Source organism: Pieris brassicae, chromosome 10, assembly GCF_905147105.1.
Source record: "Pieris brassicae chromosome 10, ilPieBrab1.1, whole genome shotgun sequence".
In the NCBI taxonomy this organism is placed as follows: Eukaryota; Metazoa; Arthropoda; class Insecta; order Lepidoptera; family Pieridae; genus Pieris; species Pieris brassicae.
Genome location: NC_059674.1, coordinates 9,889,705 through 9,914,060, shown reverse-complemented (window position 1 = coordinate 9,914,060; position 24,356 = coordinate 9,889,705). Strand labels below are relative to the sequence as shown.

General features: G+C 32.5%; 1 protein-coding gene across 2 annotated transcripts in view; it reads right to left on the bottom strand.

The window, feature by feature from the left end:
* Positions 1-1,694: 1,694 nt before the first annotated feature.
* The window catches only part of LOC123714851 (calcium-transporting ATPase type 2C member 1), a 37,444-nt gene continuing 14,782 nt past the window's right edge, over positions 1,695-24,356 (bottom strand). For both annotated transcript variants that reach the window (XM_045669456.1, XM_045669455.1), the window contains exons 4-19: positions 22,394-22,550; positions 20,989-21,247; positions 20,047-20,284; positions 18,700-18,831; positions 17,772-17,938; positions 16,458-16,603; positions 15,353-15,555; positions 14,622-14,801; positions 13,085-13,182; positions 12,692-12,779; positions 11,983-12,112; positions 10,755-10,924; positions 10,320-10,483; positions 9,176-9,309; positions 8,743-8,846; positions 1,695-8,341 (exon numbers count right to left, since the gene is read on the bottom strand). In XM_045669456.1, the coding sequence (XP_045525412.1) occupies positions 8,205-8,341; positions 8,743-8,846; positions 9,176-9,309; positions 10,320-10,483; positions 10,755-10,924; positions 11,983-12,112; positions 12,692-12,779; positions 13,085-13,182; positions 14,622-14,801; positions 15,353-15,555; positions 16,458-16,603; positions 17,772-17,938; positions 18,700-18,831; positions 20,047-20,284; positions 20,989-21,247; positions 22,394-22,550 (2,507 nt within the window). In that variant the 3' untranslated portion in view covers positions 1,695-8,204. The remainder of the gene's footprint in view (positions 8,342-8,742; positions 8,847-9,175; positions 9,310-10,319; positions 10,484-10,754; positions 10,925-11,982; positions 12,113-12,691; positions 12,780-13,084; positions 13,183-14,621; positions 14,802-15,352; positions 15,556-16,457; positions 16,604-17,771; positions 17,939-18,699; positions 18,832-20,046; positions 20,285-20,988; positions 21,248-22,393; positions 22,551-24,356) is intronic.

Here is a 24,356-nt window from a genome sequence, read left to right as displayed (position 1 = left end):
AATCCTACCCATAAGTTATAGATCCCTGTCGTGTAATGTTTATAGGGTAAGGTTAGATTAGATTTTTAAAAGCAGACCAGAAAACATCTTAACTGTTATTATATTACGACATTATGAAAATTGCATGCATATTTTTATATGGATTATTGTGCTGTACTTATACAATTATACAATCTGAATGTACCAGTTTTTTTGCGATTTATCTATTATATTGTGATTTCATATAATTGTATTTCTATAATTTATTCTGTGTATGATGTTAGAAAGAAATATGAGATGTAGCAAAAGTTATATTACCATATAACATTAAGAAAATGATTTTAATTAAAATATTTGGTCTACCACAATAATAATCAACAACACAGAGGTATTTGGAGGATATAACGAAAATCGCGGTTAACAAATTTCAACCTATTTATAATCACAACGGGTTAAAACAGCGGTTAGGTTCATATACTCTATCTAATATTGACCAATCCATTAGGCGTTCGCCTCGCTTGTTTTGTGGATTCTAAAACCATGATTACTGTTACTATGATGTTTGTAGTATTAAAGAGTAAATAATTAATGTACCTTAGAGGATTCATCGTGTTTCACTGTCCCCGGATACTTGTCAGCATTGACCAACTGAATATCAGTTGTCGATGATTCTGGTATTTCCCAAAGCCTTATCTACAAATGATTATCTTCAAAAAAATTACAATTGAAATATAATAAGATCAGCTAGATGCAAGGTTACACTCTATTTTTTTATATAACAGGAGGCAAACGGGCAGGACGGTCGCCTCATAGTAAGCGATACCGCCGCCCATGGACACTCACATTGCCAGGGGGCTGGAAAGAGTTTCCGGTCAATGATGGCTTTATTAGCGTAGAATTAAGCAACACCGGGAACTGAATTGTTTCAAAAATTACCTCATATCATTTGCAATACTACATTGAGGTTACTTTGCAGTTCGATGAGTTTCAGTGTGGAAGACACATATGTACAAGTAAAGAAATGGACTCTGTCTGATAACACTTAACAAACCTTGTACCCAATTACTGGATCATCGTTCCTTTGTCTCACCGGCCACCACTGGACATACAAGCCTTCTGGTTCTGCCAAAGATACACCTGTCACTTCTGGAGCTTCTAAATACCGTTGGCTTTCTTGAATCCCACTAACTAAGACAATATAAGCTAGTACAAGTATGGACTCAGTACGTAGAATCATTGTTATTCCGCTCACTGTTATAGTAACCTAATACTGAAATTATTTAATAAGATTTGTATACAAATACTCCTAATGTCGCCTTTAAATAATTTATTAACACAATATTTCGTAAGTTCGCACCAGAGCTATAATTTATACTGTGTTTTTTGCAAAATTACGAGTTTATTGACAGCGATAACCTCTTCACAACTGCAATTGTATCTACAAATTCAAGGTCTTTCGAATTGTTGGTTTTTAATCTATATTTTGTAAGAAATAATTAAATAATATCACAAGGCCTAGTCCTTCCCCTATTCCTATTTATTAACTATGAACAGTGAAGTCATAATATGAACTTAAACAAAACTGCGTCTTATTCAGAAAAAAATGTCTAAGGATCCATATTGTAATTTTTCTTTAGGAACTCATGTATAAATTACGCAGGAACTCAAATTAAGACAAATTTATAATGAAGTCTCTATAAAAGGTAACTAAGTAAAAAAATCAGAGATGTCTTTATTTACTAAAACAGTGATTACATTACTCAGAGTCGGAATACAAGACGAATTAATTATTGATGGAACAAAACTTGTTTCATTAAAGCTTAACATATTTTTAAGCTAAAACGTGATGTAAGGTGAATCACAAGGAAACGTGTAGTGTGCATCGCAAAATACACTTTAAAACAAATAATTAAAGTATCGTTTACAATTCATACATTCCAAATAAGTATATTTTATGACTAACGCCATAGTAGACCACGAATATTTATTTTACACAAAAACATTCAGTGTAATTAGTTTTCATGTTATTATCGTTTTGACAATGGTGCTAATTAGGATGTACTCTCAGTAATATCTTAAAAGGGCGAAGAGAATACTGTATATAATTTTGCATTATTTTAACTAAAGACTTTCGCCTCTTTTGGGGATTTATGAATATATTTTTTTATTGTATATATGCACTTCACATCCCATTATAAATGGATAATTATAAAAGTATTGCAAACTTAAGGAGGTACTTTTCTTTAATTGGTTATCCATCAAACTGTAGGAATGTATCTATGTTTCATAAGTTTTTTTTTATTTGGTATAATAGTTCTTAAATTTAATGTGTGTATTGTGTTGATCATTTGTTATTTGGAAATTAAGTTTGTGAATTTCCTATTAAAAATAAACGTACGTTTTCTTTAATTTTTTTATAGATATAACAATTAATATTCTATATAATAATATATTGTATTGTAATTCTGATGCTCATTTTAAATTCAGTACTATTGTCTCCGCTTACTTAGTCACTTTCCGGTACACCAGAATTAGCACCATTCTTTACATCCTTCTTAACTATAACATATGTCGGAGCAATAGCATTAATGTCAGCTCATTGTCATATCACCGAGCTTATAAATTAATTAAATTAAATCATTTCAAAACCGTAATATATTTTTTTAGTATAGACTATTCAATCGATGCGATAGTAATAATCCTTTCACGTTGATAATTAATAAGACCTTTGGCATATAATAACAATGACAGCTGACAGTAACGCCATTGATCCAACATATACCAAATGTCTATTACTAAATGATTTTAAAATTAAAATGAGCAGTGAATTTAACAAAATCTTTTAAAGGCGAAATATTCAAACAATTCAGGAACTATTGTTATGTGTACCGTGTTCTCTATTTTTTCTTATAATACTGACAAAGAATTTCAGTAGGATTCTATCTTTAATTGGCTACTAATTAAATCTCGTTAAGTACACTTACGCAAACAATAAGTCAAACAGGTTGCATTATTTATTAATAATTCCAAGTCTATGTATGAGGCAAAATACGTTTTGTTCGCTACAAAATTTAGAATTAAATTAGCAGATGGTTAGGTATTAATTTGGTAGAATATTCCGTTCTCTCGACTCAGGCTTAACGTACCACGAAATTTATATAGAATCATAAAAAATGCAATTTCAAATGTACATTTAATGTAAAAAGACTATCACGCTTAATACAAAGTATTGTGCAAAGCCCGCGCAAAAGTGATTTTAACAACGAAATGCTTCAGCATGTTATATCATTTTTGCTATCCGGTACTATGACTTTTGCGTGATAGTAAAAATAAGTCACAATGATATAATTGCAACATATAACCCTTTACGGAAGACGAATAAAACAAAATTCGGTGGCGCTACAATCCAATATGGGCCAAATTTTATTTCATAGATAAGTAGGTGATCTTTATGCTGTCTGTCACATTAAAGTTCACGTAAGCATACTTTTTACAATTCGTGTGAAGATGAAAAGTGGATTTTATATATCTCTAAATACATGTTAACAATAACACTTACGTATCAGATATGAAAATTAGTAAGAGTTGTAGACAAAAGATTGACTAACAGTGCGATAATTTTAATTAATAAACATATATTAAAGTACAGACGTATAAGTCATAATATATTATTGAGGATTAAGCTAACAGCTTGTTCGATTTTCATATATAACATTTCTTACGACGCCAACTTGGAGTAATATAATTTACTCTATCAAAGTCTCGATTTAGGATGACCTATCACTCCCGTATGACAAATTCCAATACTTTTTTAACGCGGGATTCAAACTTAGCGCCAACTTGCTAGTGATCCTAGCATAGGGAAGAGACAAAAAATATATATTCATATTTAAATCAATATCCTAAAGAAAGTTACGTCAACTAAATGCCACGATCCTATGAAAAAACTAAAGCGTTCTTCATTTATGTATCTATGTACCTGGTGAAATTTGTGTACCCTTCTGAAGGTCAAACAATCAAATATCTCCATACTGATATAAACTGCCAAACCTTAAATTAAATAAACCTTAGTAAAAGGCCTTTCCGTCACACCTTTTAATTGTCTAGTATTTTGTATTGTAGTACTCGCTCCGCAAGATATGAATTCTGATTCAATAAAAAAATAACAAATGTTTAGCCTCTACCTACAGGTATAACTCTCTCAGCGGCCAGTAACTCATGTCTGATCATCGTCGTCAGCAAGTAAACATCTGTATTTCTACCAGTTTCAGTCTAGCGCCTCTCTTGTTACAGCGTACAGATTTTGGTTTTTACTTTCACTCGAGTCACCAGATCACCGATTTGGTGAATCACTGGTTTGCCTTCTGTGTATTCTCGATATAGTTGGTATATAGGCGAACGCATTTACAATAATTAATCATAATTTTAATTATCGGTTTAATATTATTGAGTAAAACGATCGCACTTTAGCCAATTTATAAAACACTACGTATATATTAATGAACATCAAATTTCCAATAGACAAAGATATTTTATATCTTATTTCTATAGAGATAAACACTACATCTACTGAGTTTTATAAATAGTTCTACTCGTATAAGTATTTTACATATTAAAACGGCTAAACCGAACCTAGAAAGCTTATGGAAATATTGACTGCGCCACTTTGACCAATAATCTGAACTGAAAAATTGAACGCTATTTAATTTGTGTTAAAATTAAAAATTCTATACCATATATGTACTAATAGAAAATTAACAGTTACTCGTAAATAATAAAAATGCCTTCGTAAATAAAAAATCACGGTTACACCGCTTAACATCCTTTAAAACAAACCCCGTTTCCAAACCCACAATAATGTTCTAAAGCAGAAAGTATTCTCGTTCCTTGCCCGATAATATTTTTCATTTAAAGCTAGATTTTCACATGATAGTAACAAATACAAAAACTACTTTTACCACTGCGTGAGATGGGAAATTACACCTGTCACAGTCAAAATCAAAATGGCGGTCATCATGGTCATGATCGCAGTAGTATTAGAATTAATAACTATTTATAAAGAAATGATGACCAAACTTCTGTATTATACTAAAATATAAATGTATGACATTAGGCCATATATATGCTAAATAAAAATATATTCATAGAATTCAAAATCATTATATTTTTCAATATACCTCGCTGATTATCGATTGTTTTGTCTCTAATATCCTAAACGCGAATCTGACTTGTTTTTTTTATTTTATTTTATGGCCTGATCTGTAATGATGGATTTCGAGCAGACTTGTTTCCGAATTTACAGTGCATTTATGAATCAAAACGTACGTTTCTCTGATATATATATATATATATATCAATATTAAACGATATGTTTAAAAAGCCTCAATAAACGATATATACTTCTGTATACATAATTAATAATTAGAATCTATTATATTAAATCGTTCGTCGAGTGTTACACATTACGATAAATTGCACTGCATACAGCTGCGTGTATATAAATTTATACATACATAAAACACATCAACCTTTATATGCAGAATTGTCCTTAACATTGCCGTGAAATTAATTTCATCTATAAAATATGACTAGGAAACTGAGAAAAGAACGTTGCGCTTGTACTGTATCTAATATAGGGAAAATTTACGCATTCGTTTTCAAATTAAGTACGTTGAATCGATAGCAATACTGGACAAAATCATTTAAGCATTTTAAGAATGGGAATGCTCTTATCTTGAAGGTCCTTAAGTCGAATTGGTTCGAAAATACTTCAGTAAGCTGGTTCAAAATTGTGGTGGCGCGCGGGAAAAACTGCGTTGAAAAAAGGTTGTGGAACGACGGACGTTGGTAATACTTCGTAAACTGCTGTCCGACGATCTTGTAGCATATATATGTTATATATTTTTACTGACTTTATCGACATTATTTTATGGTTACTCGCACGTAACTACAAAAATGTTTTTGCACGAGTGACACGTATGGGTCCGTGCATGCAGTTATTCTAGGTTACTTGAGTGAGTGCGCTTAGTGGTTTGCATACAACATTTTTATATTCTTTTTGTAACAAAACATAAAATGGGTATATTCATTAATAGTGTTTAGTTAATCTACAACATAAACTCTTAAATAGTGGGAAATAACTATGAACAATTTTCAGTGCAGCAAAATTTTACGGCAATGGGCAAGTCATTGAAGTCTTTTCATTAGTTAAATATGATTATAATACGATATGGTATCACATGCTTATATTCACTTTATACAAGGCCCTTATAGGTCAAGCGACAAAATCGTCTCTCAATATATAAAAAATGTGTGCGTCTCGGGACGCCCGCAGAAGTGATAACTTAAACTAATATAAATTGAACTATTTTATTCTATAATGTTTCGAGGATGATCTGTTTGATTCGCCATATTTTTTATAACTTTCTTTTTATAATACCTTCGAAACGGTATAGTAAACGCACACTAAATGAGTTGAGGGAAGAAAGTGTCGCAAATACGCTACGGGTTAGAGTGAGACAGAAAGACGAATCACTTCAAAAAATATTGCAACTTAAACTGGTGGAAAAGAAAAGAACAAAAAATATTTTTAATTTTTATGGAAATAATAAATAGAATACATATATAAATAATATCAGTTTAAAATAATGATATTTACAATAATGAAAGCTTTATACACTGGCAATTAAACTACTTCAAACTGTACTTTACATTATTATATGCACTAAACAATTAGAGGCAATTCTAAATTCACCCATAGACAAGATATCGCAAAAAACTTCCCCTGTCAGATGAGTTTGACAGATGGGAGAGCAAGTTCAAAAAATCGGGGGGGGGGGGGGTCAGGAATCGCCAAAAAATTGCGTGACGTAATAATTGAACGCTCTCATAACCGAAATAAAAGAAATACAAACAAACCTAACACCTCCAACCACACATTAAATGTGTGATAAAATACTAAAGAGGCGTTTGATAGGGATTTTTTTCCATTTTAAGCACAAATTAACTAAAAAAATATAATATCAAAATAAGCGTAGGAATTAAAAAGTTATTATTTAACCTAAGTCACAATATTTACTACCTTATTAACTAAATCTGTCTAAACTGTTGTCTCTTTCTGTTACATTGTGTTTACTCTGTGATGGAAAGAGACAGAAATATAAATCGTTAATATTATTAACTAGATTAAACAAATTTGCCGGCTAGGCCTCTTTTGTAAATCGTGTTTGACTCAAATCTAATTTTAGCATCTGTCAAACAGTTTATTTGACGGTACTAAATAGACTTTGAGTTAAGACATGTTTTTAAATGAGCTCTAAATTTGAATTCTTACTTTTAATATTACACTAATCTAATATGATTTGATCCATTCTTACAACAAAAGCCGATAAAGCATATTAATTGAAAATGTAAAAAAAATACATCTTAATATTAAAAACGCATTGGAATATTAATTTTGCCATCGTAAATAGCAAATGGTCCTTGATCCGATTTATCGCCCTCCCGTTCTTTAGGCCTATCACCTGTCAACTGTGTATTAGTGATCTGACATCTGCCAGAAGGACCCTCTAGGGGTCTCAGCGGGATTTCAAGCATCACATTTTGACATATGTCATTTGTCACACGTGTATCGATGAAGGACGTCTGACAGCTCTCATTTGACGTCATAGCTTCATCAATAAAAGAATTTGGTCTTGACTGCGGTGTCAATGACATATTAGTGACAACAGAATGAGAGAGAGGGTCTTTGCTTTCACTATTACTGGTCACGTCTGATTTCTCCGGCTTAAATTCTTTAGAAGCTTGGTTCCTGTGTTTGTCACGCTTAGTCGATTTTCGTCTAACAAAAATTGGTCTGTCGATATCACACTCATCCAGCATCCATACAACGTTATCCAATGTGTCTGTTTGACACGACCTCGACACAATTTGTCCCTTCTTACTAAAACGGGTATCACTTATACACGAGTCATTCACTGGTTCATAATTATTAGTTTTAAATAAGTGTTTGCACAGTTTAAACTTTCTATGACGCTTAGCGTCTTCGTTACTGTCCTGCAGATCTAACACAACGAAGGCGCGACTGCTGCCAGGCTGACGCGTTTCGGCTTGACATAGGTCATGTCGGGCCGCGTCAGACTGACAGCCACCGTCACGCGCCTCATACTGACAGGTGTCAGCGTGACACATGTCAGATTCGCCTAATCCATTTTCTCGGGCTCCTGTCATACAAAATCCATGGCATCGCGGGCCTTCGTCGAAAACTTTGGGAAGGATCGCCTCTTGATCGCACGCTCTATTAGTTTTTTAGCTTCGCTCACTATGAACACGCTTGACGTCAAGCACACTAGAAATATCAGATCTGAAAAAAGGGTTTAACATTTTTTATCGAATCGAATATGTATAATAATAATAATATAATCGATATATGATTATTTACCATTAATTAAATTAAAATAATTGATTTTATAAATGTTAAATTACATATAATTATAATATCGATGTACTAAATATTTGACTATAACGAGATTAAAACTACTTGTCACTGGATTATTTAATTTTTACCTAAAATGATCCGGACAAATTTAGCCAGCTAGCAACGATATGTCGTAGAATATAGATATATATATATATGCGTTTTAAAAAAACTTGACTTTTTAAAGTTTACAACGCATTGGAATATATTTTGTTGCTCTTTAGGTTTTTCAGCTGTCAACTATCTGACATCTGTCAGATGGTCAGACCTACAATCAAATTCCTTACCATGTCCAGTAAGCGCTTCAGTCTGGAACACCCTTTGTAACGGCGGGAAGTAGATGACAAGCATTTGTCCTATCAAACTTAGCGTCACCGCTATCAGGAACATTCTGGAATTATGAAGCAATAAACATTTAGGAATGGAGTATGTAAGCAAGTTTGGATTTTGATTTAGCTCGGTGTAAAAGGCCAAGGTCATATAAAAAAATTAAGAAAGTACACAAATAGAAAAATATACATTAATTACTTCTGTACTTCTACGAGTTGCTAATGGCAACCATTGAAGAAAATAATAAAAAAATACAACACGATTGTAAACAACGGCAACGCCCTTGCGCGCCTTCTGGGAATTCGAGTGTCCATGGGCATCACTACAAAAAAGAACGAACGTTATCTAACGATTCAACTTCTATCAAATAGTGCTTTAATATAAACATACTTGTTTGAGAATAGTCCCACTTCGAATATCGACTTCGTCTGCGAACGACACGACAGGGCATTGAACATGTCGAACAAGACGAAACACGTGAATGTCATTGTCGTATCGCGGGGGGTTATCTTGTTGTCGGACATCTAAAAATAGATTTTTATGATTACACACATAATTTTAAATTACAGCGTGAACTGTGTATGCAGCGGCGAAGCGTTGACGTCGGCCACTCGGAACTGAAGACAATTTTGCCGTATCCTTACTTAGATAATTCAATTTACTTAATATAATAAATTTTAGAGAACATTTCGACAAGAATTTGATCATTCATTTGCATTATACAGGTTTATAGTTTAAAGTCTTTTGTTAACATAGCTTTTACACATTGAAAGAAAACACCTTTTAACCGAAATAAAGCTATTTGTATTATTATAAACTTATAATTATTTTACAAAATTTAAAATTTTCCGACGTTTCGCGTGCTTTACAGCGTGCGTGGCACGATGACTGAAGACAAAAGGTGTTGAATGTCAAAAGTATCACAGCCGTAGAGACAGTTGTGTGACCTTTCCCCGGAGTTGATATCGACTACAAGATGACGTGTTTTTGCAGAAATGACAATTTCATTTTCTTTCAATAAAAAGTTTATCTAAGTTTTGCAATCACCTAATCGAAAAATATTTTACTGTGATAGAAATATATGGTGGCCAAAAAGATCAAACGCAAAGGGGTTAGATGGGGTCATCAGCTGCAAAAATTGTTCAACGAGAGGTCCTTCAGCTCAACCCCTGCAGAGTTATCACTTGTACAATAAGTGTTTTATAAGAAAATTTACTTTTTTACTAATTCTTATTAAAAGTCTAAAAATCTATATCCTGTATCATGTTCATAATATCCACTAGATTGGTACTGATGAGTCCTTGCATTAGACATGCTATTTATGGATGTTTATAGGTTGTAATGATGTTAACTTCAGTATTAATATTAAGTTATACGATATAAAATTTTCTCAAATCATAACTTCGGACCCCACTGTGAAAAAAACATACTCTTTTTCCTATTGATGATAAATAAAAGTTATAAACGCTGGTTCCTTGCAAAATAAATTCGTAATATCATAAAATAATTATCTGCCCGTCTTCCAATAACTCACCTCCCTATTAAACACCCACAAAGTACCAGCTATGATGATGGCAGCGGACAACAGTACTGAGCCAAGTACTGCGCGGGAGATGATCCGTCGTGATGTGTCGCGTGGTTTGCGTTTTAATACCTCGTGGTCTACGGGTTCTACTCCTAGCGACTGAGCTGGGGGACCTGGGTACATAATTCATCAAAAATTAAAATCAAAATATTAGGACCTAAATCCAACTAAATTCAATAAAGAATTCAGTAATTCGTTCAAAATTAACCTCTTTTTTAATTGTCTTAAGTCTAGACAATCAAATAAGTATTTAAATAAAAAAAATAGAATCTGGAATATAAAAAAAAGAAAAAAAACGTTAGATTTTTTTCGTAGTCATATTTAGTATTTAAAGCTTTTTCCAAACGTTTATAAAAAAAACTGAAATGGATGAAATATTCTTACCGTCCATAATAATATTAATCCACAATATTTGCATAGCGTTGAGCGGATTAGGTATGCCCATGAGAGTAGCGAGAGCGATAAGCGACAACGCAGCTATTGACGTTGACAGTTGGAAACGCACGAAGTTTCGTATATTGTAGAATATGCACTTCCCTTCTTCGATTGCGGATCTATGGATTTAAAAAAATATTTGTATTCATAAAGTGAATTGCCTTTTTGCCTCAAAAAAAAAACAAAGATAAAAGCGCTTGCTTTCTAGGACCCCCTCAAAAATTAAACACTATATAATCTGCCCAGGAAAAATAAATAATAAACATCTTCCAGCCGTAGAAGATGTCCAAACCCGAATTTTAACGCAAACTCGGCTCTGTATTTTGCGAGCATTCAATATATATGGTGAGAGAATATTTGAAGAATTGACTACCGCTGGATCGAATGGACTGCCCGGTCAATAATAAAACAGTTGAACGCTAACAAACAAAATAATACTTTCATATACACTGATATTGTTTATTATCTGTCATGTGTCAAAACTGACGTTTCATTTCACGTAATGTTAGTCTGTGGAAAAAGAAGCGAATCTTAGCTAGTCAGTTAAATTTTAAGTATATTTTGTTAGAATATATACAGATTTTAATTGAGAATTTGATTAAAATAATTATTTCGAAGCTCTCTTATTGTTGTTTCTATAATTAGTTCAGTTAATTTATTAATGATTAATTACTTTACTTAGTAGTAGTTCACTTATATTTCATTTTTAATAAGTTATATTACAAACTAAATCTAGAATAAATCTGCAATGTTTCAGCAACAATGCAGTTATATGAATAAATCGCGTCCGACAAGATTGATTTGCAAAATTATTATTCAAAGAATATTCATATTTAAATAAATAATATAAATGTAGAAAAATAATTATATTTCTTAAATTAGATTATTCATCATCTATTCTGTTTTTAGAGCTGTTCATTATACTTGTTTGATAGTCTGTGTAAAAGACGCTAGTTTTGTTTGTTTGTGTCAGTCATTTTTAATTTGAATACGAAGTGTTTGTTATGAGTACCTTTTTGATTGATTATAAAAGAAATAGGATATGTGATTTTCAACTGAAATAACTCTAAATATTGTTTCTTAAAATAAACATTTTTGCAACACATTTGAGTTTAACTCCCTTATATAGATAATTAATATTTATTTCTTTAAAATAAATAAACGTTAAAAATCTTACATAATAGTAGCAAAATCGTCATCAACAAGTATCATATCAGCGGCTTCCTTGCACACGTCCGTTCCGTTTTTGCCCATCGCTATCCCAATGTCCGCACGTTTCAACGCCACACCGTCATTAACCCCATCGCCTGTAAATTTTATTTTATTTATTTAACAAAATAAACTACCATTGCAGATTACTCCAATGCCATTACTATTTACATTTACATCACATACAAAACATACACATAGATATAGATAAGTATATTTTGTTCGAATATATACAGATTTTAATTGAGAATTTGATTAAAATAATTGTTTCGAAGTTCTCCCATATCAGACATGTTGTTTCTATAATTAGAATTTAGAAAAAAATAACACATCGTTAATACAAAAATGGGCCGAGGCATGACTTCATGTCAGAATCTACATAAATTTTTAAATTTTATTAAATCGAATTTATGAAATGCATGGCCATCACGTCAAGCATGGTCACGCATTGGATGAGGTGATAATTGTCACCGAAATTATAGTTCCTAGTTTCATCGACGGGTATATATTGGAATATTTTTATACAATTTCAATTTTAATTTATATTAAGCTAAAAAATATGTAAACTTTTGTTATATCGGATATGCTTTTGTAATGTTATGAAATTTAGATCGTAATTACTACCTAGACTATGCCCCATGCTCCAATTGTACAGGATCATATGTTTGAACACTTACCCGTCATTCCAACTATATTCCCAAGCCGTTGAAGTGATTTCACGATACACAACTTGTGCTTTGGTGTCACTCGGTAAAACACACTCACCTGTAAATTTTTAAGAAAACACATAAATTTCCGTAGGTTTGATATCAAAATAACTTAAAATAGGTGTTTAGCAGTTACTTAAGATTTGTTTCCAGGCACAAATTTTCCTCTCCTTCCTCACAAGACAAAAATATTAACGTATTTGACAAAAAAAATCATAAAAAATTTCTTCAATATTTTCACCACAAAAATAAAGACATTAAAAATGTTCAATCAAATATTTTCAAACAAGCAAAATTTAATTTAAATTTAATGCTTTTTATTTGATCAATCGCAACATTTTATAAATCTAAACCAAAACTTACAGTATCAATGATGGCGTCCAATTCATCATCAGACATTGAATCTAGCTGTTCTCCGGACAGTGACTGTGAATGGAGAACATCCAAGCCCACCATTTGTCCTAAAAATTACATCAAACTTAATAAGACTTATTTTAGCTATTGCCTTATCGTCATCACGAATGTCTTGAATTACGATGAAACAATTTCTGTGTACGTGTACAGGACCAGACTTCTGATCAAGTCAATCAAGTCGTTGGCGGTTGATTATTATTGTTACTTTAGTTAATAATTGGAACGATAAAAGTACGAATATTGTTACGACCAATCAGAGCCGAGCAAATTCATCGAATGGGGTCGAGGCACCATCAGGACTTTGGACATTGCGTCCAGGGAACGCAGGGTTGTTCTAAATTCTGATTGAGTATTCAGTGGAACATTGTGGTGATTAGACCGAGTTGGGTCTATATGATTTGTGGTTGAATAGATTGTGATTGTAAGTGAGTGCCTTGAACCCACTGCTCGTTATGATTCAAGCTAAAAATGTTATTTGTAATGTTAAAAGGAATCAATCCAAATTAAATATTGTCCGATAATTATTCGTGTGTTTTGTGCTCGCACTTTACCTACAAGACGCTTATGACGATGCTCATAACGACGAAGTGACGATATTTCTCCGACAATTATATATAGGGAAACGGACGGAATAGCCATAGCTATATTGCCAGTTTTTAAATGGAGATCGAATTTCCCAGTGAAGACCACCAATGAAAGCCATAGCTCGCTAGTTCCGAAAAGGAACACATAACAGATCTGTTTCATTTGATTTTTGATTTACCAATATTACAATAATTATTTAAAAAATGTCAAACTAATTTATAGTATATTTAAACTAAAACTCAAATAACTTTATCAATATAGGGTAAACAAGTACACTTATGAACGTTAGAAAAGAAGATAAATTGATTCTAAGTTTACATTTACAACCAGTTCGCAAGTCAAGGGGGTAGAGCGGGCTAGAAGAACTGGCAAGAAACTCCTCGCCTCTCTTTTCAATCGCCAAGTTTGAGTCATACAAACTGTTTGAACTGGAGCAAATCAATCCCAAGGATTAGAATCATTAAAATAACCGTCAAATTTTTTAAAAGCTTTAGTGATTAATTTACGTTTAACGAGGGCTTTGAATTAATTCAGAAACAATTCTCTAATTTCGCTTGGGAGTTTGTTGTAAAAACTAATACAATATCTATATAAGGAGTGGTTTATCTTCTGGAGCCTGGTTGGTCGTACGCTTAATAGTTCTGTTTCGAGTATTTACTGGTGAAAGTCAACATTTGTTTTAAAATCGTTTATATTTTTTGTACATACAACAAGGCTCCAATAATATATTGACCAGATAGTATCATAATATGTAATTCCTTAAACTGTTTGGCCGTTCGAACCAAGTAGAAGACTTAGAGTCGAAGAAGTAGAAGAAGTTAAATGGCTGATTATAAGCTAATTAACGGTATCACCATTTTTAAATCCAGTTCCGTTAATATTAAACAATCAAAATCCTTACCAACAGCAAGTGCAGTAGGCCTGGCGTCACCGGTGACCATCTTGACCTGCACTTGAGATCTTCGTAAGGCAGCAATTGCCGTACGAGCGGACTCGCGGGGCGGATCGCAAACTCCACACACGCCCGTATACGTTAACGATTCAAGACTGCTACCGCGGCATAACGCAATTATACGTAGACCTGGAAAATGGACCTATATTTAATAACGTCTAAATTGACAATTTATTGCTTTGAAAATACGATGGTATCATTTTCTGTATATGTGCCAAACACTCACTCGTACGGCAAAGAATACTTTAGACGAAAACAACGGCGTATGTCAGGCATAGAAGACTGATCACCTACTTGCATATTAAGAAAATATTATCACGAAACAGATTTGCGGACAAAACCTAGAAGACTCGGAAAGGCAAGCAATTGAGATATTTTGTTGAAATTAGTTAAAACACGTGTATATATTAATGCCACTTATAACAAATATAAAAATCCTAAACATCGAAATATCTGTCAATATTATTAACTCAGGGTGAGATAACTGAGACTCCAGAAATGCTGATATCTCAAAAATTCTCTCTAATCTCTTTTGTTGAACTGCACGGTCCAGTTGAAAAAATGCAAATCTAGGTTTGACTATGACTTTTGGTTTCCAAGACAGAACAACAAACTTACGTTAAAATCATAATACATCTTTTGAATATCAAGTGATTGTCTGTAAATATTTTAGTTCTTACCCATCCTAGCGATATTATAAGCCTCATTCATAAAGTCGGTCTGTTTCTCTTTACTCATAGCTGCATAGTTGCCAGCGCTGTCTATGTAATGTGTGCAAAGTGGCAACACCTTCTCAATAGCCCCCTTAACGAATACCTCATCTTTGTGTTGCCCATCATTAAATTTGGGAGCACATTTAACCACCATCATCTTTGTTTCAGAGCTAAAAGATTTTTAATTACCTAATTTTACATTTATTTATGATAATTAATATATTATATAATAATTGTATGATTAAAAGTTTGGTCTTGCTTACTCGGGCATTTTTAGTTTTATTAGCGTGGCGTGGAGAGACGCGCTGAGAGTCTAGACCTAAAGCTACTCTCTACAGCTTAAACTTATTATAAAAGCATAGCAATTTTATAGCATAATTATTTAGTACTAGCTGCCGGCGAAGTTTGTTTGGCCGTATTGTTTTTACCTAGACTACCTTTTTAGTAGCATCAAACAAACATATGGAAAACTTTGCTATGCTACCCATAGAGATAGATCGCTTTACCGCAATAAAATGTAAAATAATACTCGTGTAAATGAGTCAGTTTTAAATGATCTATGTAAATAAAAATTGTGTGCGTGTACTAGTGTACACGAAAGTACACACGTAAAAAGTACAAAAAATAAGGTCATAAACCTTCTTTTTCGAAAAATGAGCTACTGTATGCAATTTTACATAAATTGGTTAAATAAAGTCTTTTATTATCATATACATGAATACAAATAATACAATTATTTCATTTTAACTTATTACTACTAAGATTATTACAGAATTTAATTAATTGTAATAGAATTATTACTATCATGGTTATCGTTATTATATGGCTTCGAATCTCTTCGAATTAACCGTGGTAGGGACAAGATAAAGATGACGCGTAACGGAAAAATGTGACGGTAATTTTTTTACAACGCCGATAAAGATTAAAACCAATACAAAATTTTGTAAAATACGCACTGACGTACATAAGTATGTATTTTGATGATTTTTTAGTACAAAATATTCACGAAAATATTAATTAATCAATTTTAAGTCTAACCTTTAATGTAATAAATATTTAAAGAATTTTTTACCTATACGGTATCTCGTTCAAGCGTGTATAACTTTCACGTATATCCTCCATATTGTTTTTAAGCGCACACGCAAGTATAGCGCCCTCTGTGGGTTGTCCGAACAATATTTCATCCTTTATGTGTGCGTTGTTGCATAAAATACCAACCTGAAATATATATCTAAGTTTATTTTTCTAAATCACCAGTTATTTTTTTAATGTTAAAAAAAAGTCCAGCATGAATAAAATATAAAACGCGCGAAGCTAATTGTTTTATTTTTATTTTTAATTATGGTTAATATTTATATCTCATCGGGCAACACACGCGCTAGCCCCCGACGTTGCATGTAATGCATACAAAGATTTACATTTATTTGTTTGCACCGACTGTTATACAACATAAAAAGAAACACACAAATCTATAATTTATTGTCAGTCATAAAGCACGTAATAAAATTCTTAAGAACGCCAACTGTGTTGACACTTTTAATCGACGCATGCGCTCTCACGTACGCATACTCACATGTTTTGGAAAGGCAATTTTTCATTATCAATTTCATCAATGATTTTAACATTCATAATTTTAAAAAATGTGTGCGTGTACTTGTGTACGTACACACAACTTCTTTATGACCTTATTTTCCGAAAAATGTTCTACTATATGTAACTTTACAGAAATTGGTTAAATAAATTTAAATTAGATAAAATTTACAAAAGGCTTTTATTATCATAGACAAGAATACAAATAATACAATTATTTCACTTTACCTTATTACTACTATTATTATTACAGAATTTCATTAACTGTAATATAATTATTACTATCATTGTTATCGTTATTATATTTTTTTTTTATTATTGGCTACGAATCTCTTCGAATTAACCGTGGTAGAGACAAGCATAAAATGTAAATGTAACGCGTAACCGAAAAATGTGACGGTACATATTATTAAAACGCCGATAAAGAAGTTTCACTTCAAAAATCAATATTTTTTTATAGATTTTATTTTATTTATTTATTGTTTACATAATCTGATATAGAAAAGAAGTTGGTGTGGTAGAAACACAAACTGGACACAATTTAGATTGTTCAATCTAGCCTAACTTAAGACTAAAAAATAATTTAAAACTAATGTAATTTATTAAAAAGGATATTTAACATAAGAAAGTGTCCAATAACACTACTCACAGTGTCTATTAAGGAGAAGACTCTTCCTGTGTACCATTTTTCCCCCACACAACACACACACACAATAGCACTTAAGACTAACATACACTTACACTAATTCACAGCTAAATACAGAAATGGTAAGTGTTAATACATTTTTGTTCATACCTCCAGCATACTATTGACTCCCATTCTGGCAATATCCAGGTCTCGTCCTTTATAAGCTCTTAGCTGAATATCCCCTTTGGAGTTGTACCCGGAACCTGACACTTCGGCTATATGTCCCCCGGACGTTGAAAGTGTTGTCACTGTCATTTCATTCTTTGTAAGAGTACCTAGAATTTAAAAAAAAATAACAAACATAATTTTTTACTACTTAATTTTGTAGCTCAAACACAATCTTATATCTTAATATATATAAATCTCCTGTCACAATGTTTTTCTGCGATGGACTCCTAAACTACTTAACCGATTTTAAATTAAATTGGCACACCGTGAGCAGCCTGGTCCAACTTAAGAGATAGGATAGCTTAGATCTTTAATTATAGTCGCAATTTTATTTTATTGCAAATAATTTGTCTGTAATTAATTGACAGTCACAATTATCTGTTAACTCCAAAAGATTCTAACAGATGTCGATACTTTTCGACTGGATTGAGTAAGTAATCAATAGATGGCACTGCTATGGTAAACCGACAAACGTGTCATATATAAGCTACATTTTAATATCATGATTACCACGTGTTATTGAGGCTAAAGTATAAATTAAATTTATTTTGTAGTAAACGAAATACCGTGAAATTCTATTATTTCTACTTTTTTAATTTTTGGTGTTAGCATAGGCAACCACGTGTTACTTAGACCGAAGTGTAAATCAAATTCAAATTATAGTGACGATAATATAGTGAAATTATTCTTTCATGGCACGGTATTAAGGCTAACTAAAACCACATTAAGGAGAAACGAAGTTTGCGGGGGCAGCTAGTAATCTATAATTTTTAATTAAATACAAAATATATATTTTTCTAAGACCCGACAAACGTTTGTAAATAGAGCGAAAAACAAGTGACGATCACACCAATTTTGTCAACATTACCTGTCTTGTCACTGCAAATGACATTGACACATCCAAGAGTCTCAACTGTGGGTAGTTTTTTGACAATCGCGTTCCGTTTGGCCATACGCATCACTCCTAGTGCTAGTGTCACTGTAACCACTATGGGCAGACCTAAAATGATACGTATATTGTCAATAAAAGTATATACTATACGTAAAACTGAAAATGTCTGTGCTACCCACGCCAGCCAAAGAACTGGCTAGTTAACATTGCTAATGAATTTTTTTTAAAGTAAATTTATGAACTCTATGGTAACCGAATGTAGTATATAACATTCATTTGTATCTAGAATGTGTTTAGGACATGTATGCACACCAACATTTAGCTAGGCTTCGTGTTATTGAAAGCAATATTTGTGAGTGTGGAGAAGAGTGTGAGTTGGTGACCTCAACCATATTTTCTTTTCTTGTTCCCAATATGACATTGTATTCCTTACAATTACTATATGTTCCGTTTCCGACTAAAATTTCCTGCCTTTTGCTTTATCCTTTATTGTATTATAATGTATTATCTTCTTTCATAATCAATAATAATATTAAGATGTAATATGTTTATGTACATATATTGTTTTTAACTAGCATATCCCTTTGTTTGCTTTTGATGTCTTTGTTTATTTTTCTCGCGTGTAGTTTCCCAACCTTTTACTTGAAACTGGGATAAAGTCAAAACTATTGCCATAATATACAAAAATAACATTCATTTGTCATTTGTTTTAGTGAATTGGCGGCAAATCTAAAAGAGTCTCTAGTTACGCGTGAAAATGAAACTAACGCGAAAAAAATTTCGAAAATTTAATTACAAAGGACGCAAATAATGCTTTTAAATACAATTGTCAGATAAATATATAATCTGAGATCTACACTAATTTGCAATAAATCTGTGGCGCGACAACCTCTTTAGGTCAGGGCTTCAGACTTTTGAATCTGTTTCATGAGCATTTCTTAATCTAATAGGCAAGTGATCAGCCTCTTATGCCTGACACACGCCGTCGACTTTTTTCGGTCTAAGACATGTCAGTTTCCTCACGATGTTTTTCTTCACCGTTCAAGCGAATGTTAAATGGTTACATAGTAATAAAGTCCATTGGTGGATAAGAGTGGCGCGTTGAAGCCACTAGGCCAACACTGTTTTTAGTTCACACGTATAATACAACTTATACATTTGCTTAAACAAAAAAAATTGTCAATGGTATCTATGAAACGTCGATGGATAATGCAACCTCATACATACGAGAATCATACTTAGTGCAGTTTTGAACGAATCTTAACCAGAGAGCTTAATCTAGAACAAGCGCCATCTAGTGATGTACTTCAAAATGTATATTACCTTCTGGTATGGCAGCCACGGCCAAACTGACTCCAATAGTGAACATCTCCTGCAAAGCCTTGCCCTGAAGCCACCCAGCCACCATTATGAACCCAATGATACAGAAGCTGTACAGAGATAATTGTGCTCCAAGGGTATCCATGGATCGCTGAAGTGGTGTTTTTGGAGCTTCCTCGGCTTGCATCATACGGAATATGTCACCAAATTCGGATCGCTCGCCAGTGCTTACTACTATACCCTGAAATCACCCATTATTCATAAAAACTCAATTCAATTCAACACTCTGACTAAAGTATTATTCCGTCTCTTTCTTTTGAATTGCGTTTACGCTGAAGAAAAGAGATACTTTAAGTAGGTACGTACTACGTATGGAATTCGCGTTTTGTATGGGAGGAATGTAAAGTATTTTTTTACATACAATATATTTAATTAATCCAAGTATGTAACATTAACATCTGATTTTTGCCATCGTACGTAGTTCATTGATCTCTTTACTAAAAAAAACCATTTGAACAGGAATTAATAAATCTTTGAAGGCCGTTTCGGCTGCCCATCTACCCCTGTGTTGAATTTTTTATCTGAATTCCTAACCAAAGACCTCGACAAAACATTTCATATGTAAGGACCCAATGTTATTTGTATACGTATACGATTCGATACAAATCTGGTTTTCGTTTTCGATTTTAAAACATACAAAAAGAGTTGTGTTTATATTAATGTACATATATAAGAAACATATGTACATTAGGGTTAAAAGTAAGACTGTTCAATGTAACGTTCTTATTATTTATGGATAACGCCATCTAGTAATAGTTTTCGTAGTTAAAATATTATTTCCCTATTGTCTGTGGGTTCCCTGTTGTACTATGGGTAAATTTAAAAAAACGTATTCAAAAAAAATCTAACCTATTAATTTGCCTCTAAAAAATAATTCCAACTTACCTTAGCATTTCCACACCTAACCAGTGTCCCCATAAACGCAATGTTGTCTTTGTTCACTCTTCCAGCTGATGCTTTATTCGGCAGAACACTTTTCACCGCTGGCTCTGTTTCACCAGTGAATGATGATTCATCAATTGCCAAATCAGAGGATTCGTACAGTCGCAGATCTGCTGGTACCCGATCGCCGACATTAAGATGCACTATGTCGCCTGGTACTAGGTTTCTTGCCAGAAAATGTTCAAGGCTACCTTCGCGGAGACTGGAAAAGTTGAATTAGGGTGGTATATTCATCAATCAGCAGATTTAACGTCAGATTCAGCTTCCTTACTATATAACTTTTAAGGTTAACTAAGGTTTATATTTTTAATAATTGAATTCCATTCAATAATAGATTAAAGGGACTATTCTCACCTTTTACCATACATTTCCCACGAAAAGTGTCTTGTGTTTAATTATACTAAATTCTATTTTTAAACCAAGATATGTTTCATATTTAAAATGTGCCTGGTAAGTTTATATTATTGGATAAACATAATATGCAGAAATGTGTTTTATTACCCTCTAAAAACACTTAAATAATAATATCTAATTTCGCAACCAATATTATAAAAATTATACATTTACAAATAAATACGTTTAATCTAAAACTAGTATACCCATAAAGTAAAGAAATAAACAGGGTTGTAGCGCCATTATGCATTAAGCCCCGTAGTAGTGTATAAAATAAAAAAATGTGTTTAAAAGAAAACTATTTTTTAACCGGATTAAAGCTATTTGTATTATTATAAACTTATAATTATTTACATAATTTTAAATTAAAAATTTTCTGACGTTTCGTAAAAATAAAAATAATATTGGAAGTAAACATTAAAATTAAAAAAAATTGGAAGTTTTAGTTTATTATTATTAATATACGGTACTTAGGCTTCGATTTATAGTCGATACTTAGCGCTGTATACATCAACAACTTAAATTGTAACGCACGAAAGTCATCGTTCGCGAGAAAGTATAGATACCGGCAAACATCTTGAACAAATGTCCTTGCCTGCGCAGAAGCGATTTTTAGGTATCACTGAGAGGGGGTGGCGGTAGAGTGACGTGTCGATCGTGTGATTGGTCAATCAGTTGACGTTTTTGTCCCGCACTGTATACGATGCGCAAACTTTCCCCCACTCCCTTGTTTAATGCTCAAAACGTTTACAGTTATCTATAATTGTATGTCTCGACTTTGGATTGACGTGGACGTTTAATACGTGTCGGCGTCCTCAAAGCATTTTAATTCACCGAACAGGCCAGGAAGAATTGCGTAATTAAATTTATTAGGCCAAGAGTCGCATCGTTACCAGGATAGCATAAAAAATACTGCACTTATTACGAGCGATTTATAACTTATAAAAAACCTTACCAATTGCAACTGGGCGGGACCAGCTTATTCAGTTCTTCGAGGGATTTCTCAGATCGATACTCCTGGACGAAGGCCACCGTTACCACGATCATGATTGCCACTGTTATGGACACCGCATCATCGAATTGCTTCATACAAATGCTTACGACAGCGGAGCCTGAAATCAAATGTTTGTTAGTGGTACGAGGCTTTATACTTTGTCCAGCCTCAATGAGACTTATATTATAGAAAATTGTTAAATTTATATGTATGTTTGATTAGAATTTTATTGAAATAATAATGGAAAACAATATGACAATCACAGCAAGGTAATAGTTACATAGATTTTGTATTGTTAAATACATACATAAAGCAGTTAACGCGCCGCCACTGTGAGAATTTAAAGTAATGAATCTTTCATGTGTCCCTATTTCCTCTTTCTTTGTTCAGAGCTCCCGCAAGTGTCAACGGACAAAAGCTTCTTAAAGCTTATGAATTTCACATTACTAGCATTTTTTAAGCATCGAATTTGTTGTATTAAAAGAAAAACTAGACTACTACAACTACTTATATTCGTTGTACACGACATAGAATTGTTTAAATTTCGAACACAATTCCTATTCGAAGTTCCAGTTTGTAAACGTACCCATTGATAATACAATAACACAAATCAATAATATTTCGTTTGATATGGCCTCTTCATATCATTTAACCACGCCCAACACTATGTTTATAGCGATACAATACTTATTATGATTTCTAAACAGATCGGCACTTTACTATATATTGTAATAGTTTATTGTATATATAGTGATATTTATATTGTCTATACCTGTAGAGTTAGAGGTTAAAGCTTTCAACAAAGGTTCAAACCCTACCAGGTTTGAATCTTTGCTGTCTACCATACCAATTTATCGATCAGATCGACGGTGACGGCATGTTAAACTCGAAAATTTGAGACAGAATGCTGATCACCTACTTGCCTATAAAGAAATAGTCCAAAAAATATTATTGTGTAGTTCGAGACAAATAGTAATTTATTAAGCCTTTCTCAACTTTAATTAATCTTGTATGACTGTAATGATAATTTTTCATTTCGTTATATTTCTGCATATTATGGGAATTTTCTGTATATTTCCACAATTTCACCGAAAACGTCGTACAGATCAAGTAAATTACGTAAGTTTAAAATTTTATAAATCAAATTACGAAATGACAGTTAATTATTGATTTTTAACAGTATTTATAACTTTTCATTTAATACCTAAACGTCAATGCCAGAGTCGACCTTGCGGCTTTAATTACAAGCAATCAGAAGTTTAATAACGCGTAAAAGCAATTTAGTCAGTTGCAACAATGAAATAAGATTTATATTCGCTTAATAACACACCTATTATACGAATTCATATTAATATTTCAGTAGTTTCAATAGATTCACTCGAAATGAGAGCACAGCAGTGAATAGGACGCCATTTTTAAAAGCAAAAATAGATACCACAGATTACAATGGAAAACTTTAATGTATGAAAGTTGGGGCATTGTGAGCGAATGCAATGGGATTTGATTGTATATTTTGGAATTAAAATAAAACTAAAACAGTGCAATTAGCTCTGAATAAATCTTAAATGAAAATTAGCTTCATAAGTTTTGCAGATTTATTTACTGTAATCAAAAATGTATTTGTTATCTATAGGTGGAAATGTCATAGGAGTTTTCAAGATCTTAAAGATCGTAAAAAAGCAGCTAATCGCAGCATTTTTTTTTGATTAATTATCATAATGAAGACGTAGTTGTTGAAGTGTAGCACTCGCGTTTCATTACGACAAAAGCAATTATTTATATACTAGCTGATCCGGCAAACGTCCTTTTGCCATGTATATTATTTCTAGGATTTTCTTTTGTAGTTCAATAAAAATAAACTATTTAATATAATAAAAAGTAAGGGTAAGTAAGTAGGGGGGTGAAAATTAAGGGTTTTATGTAA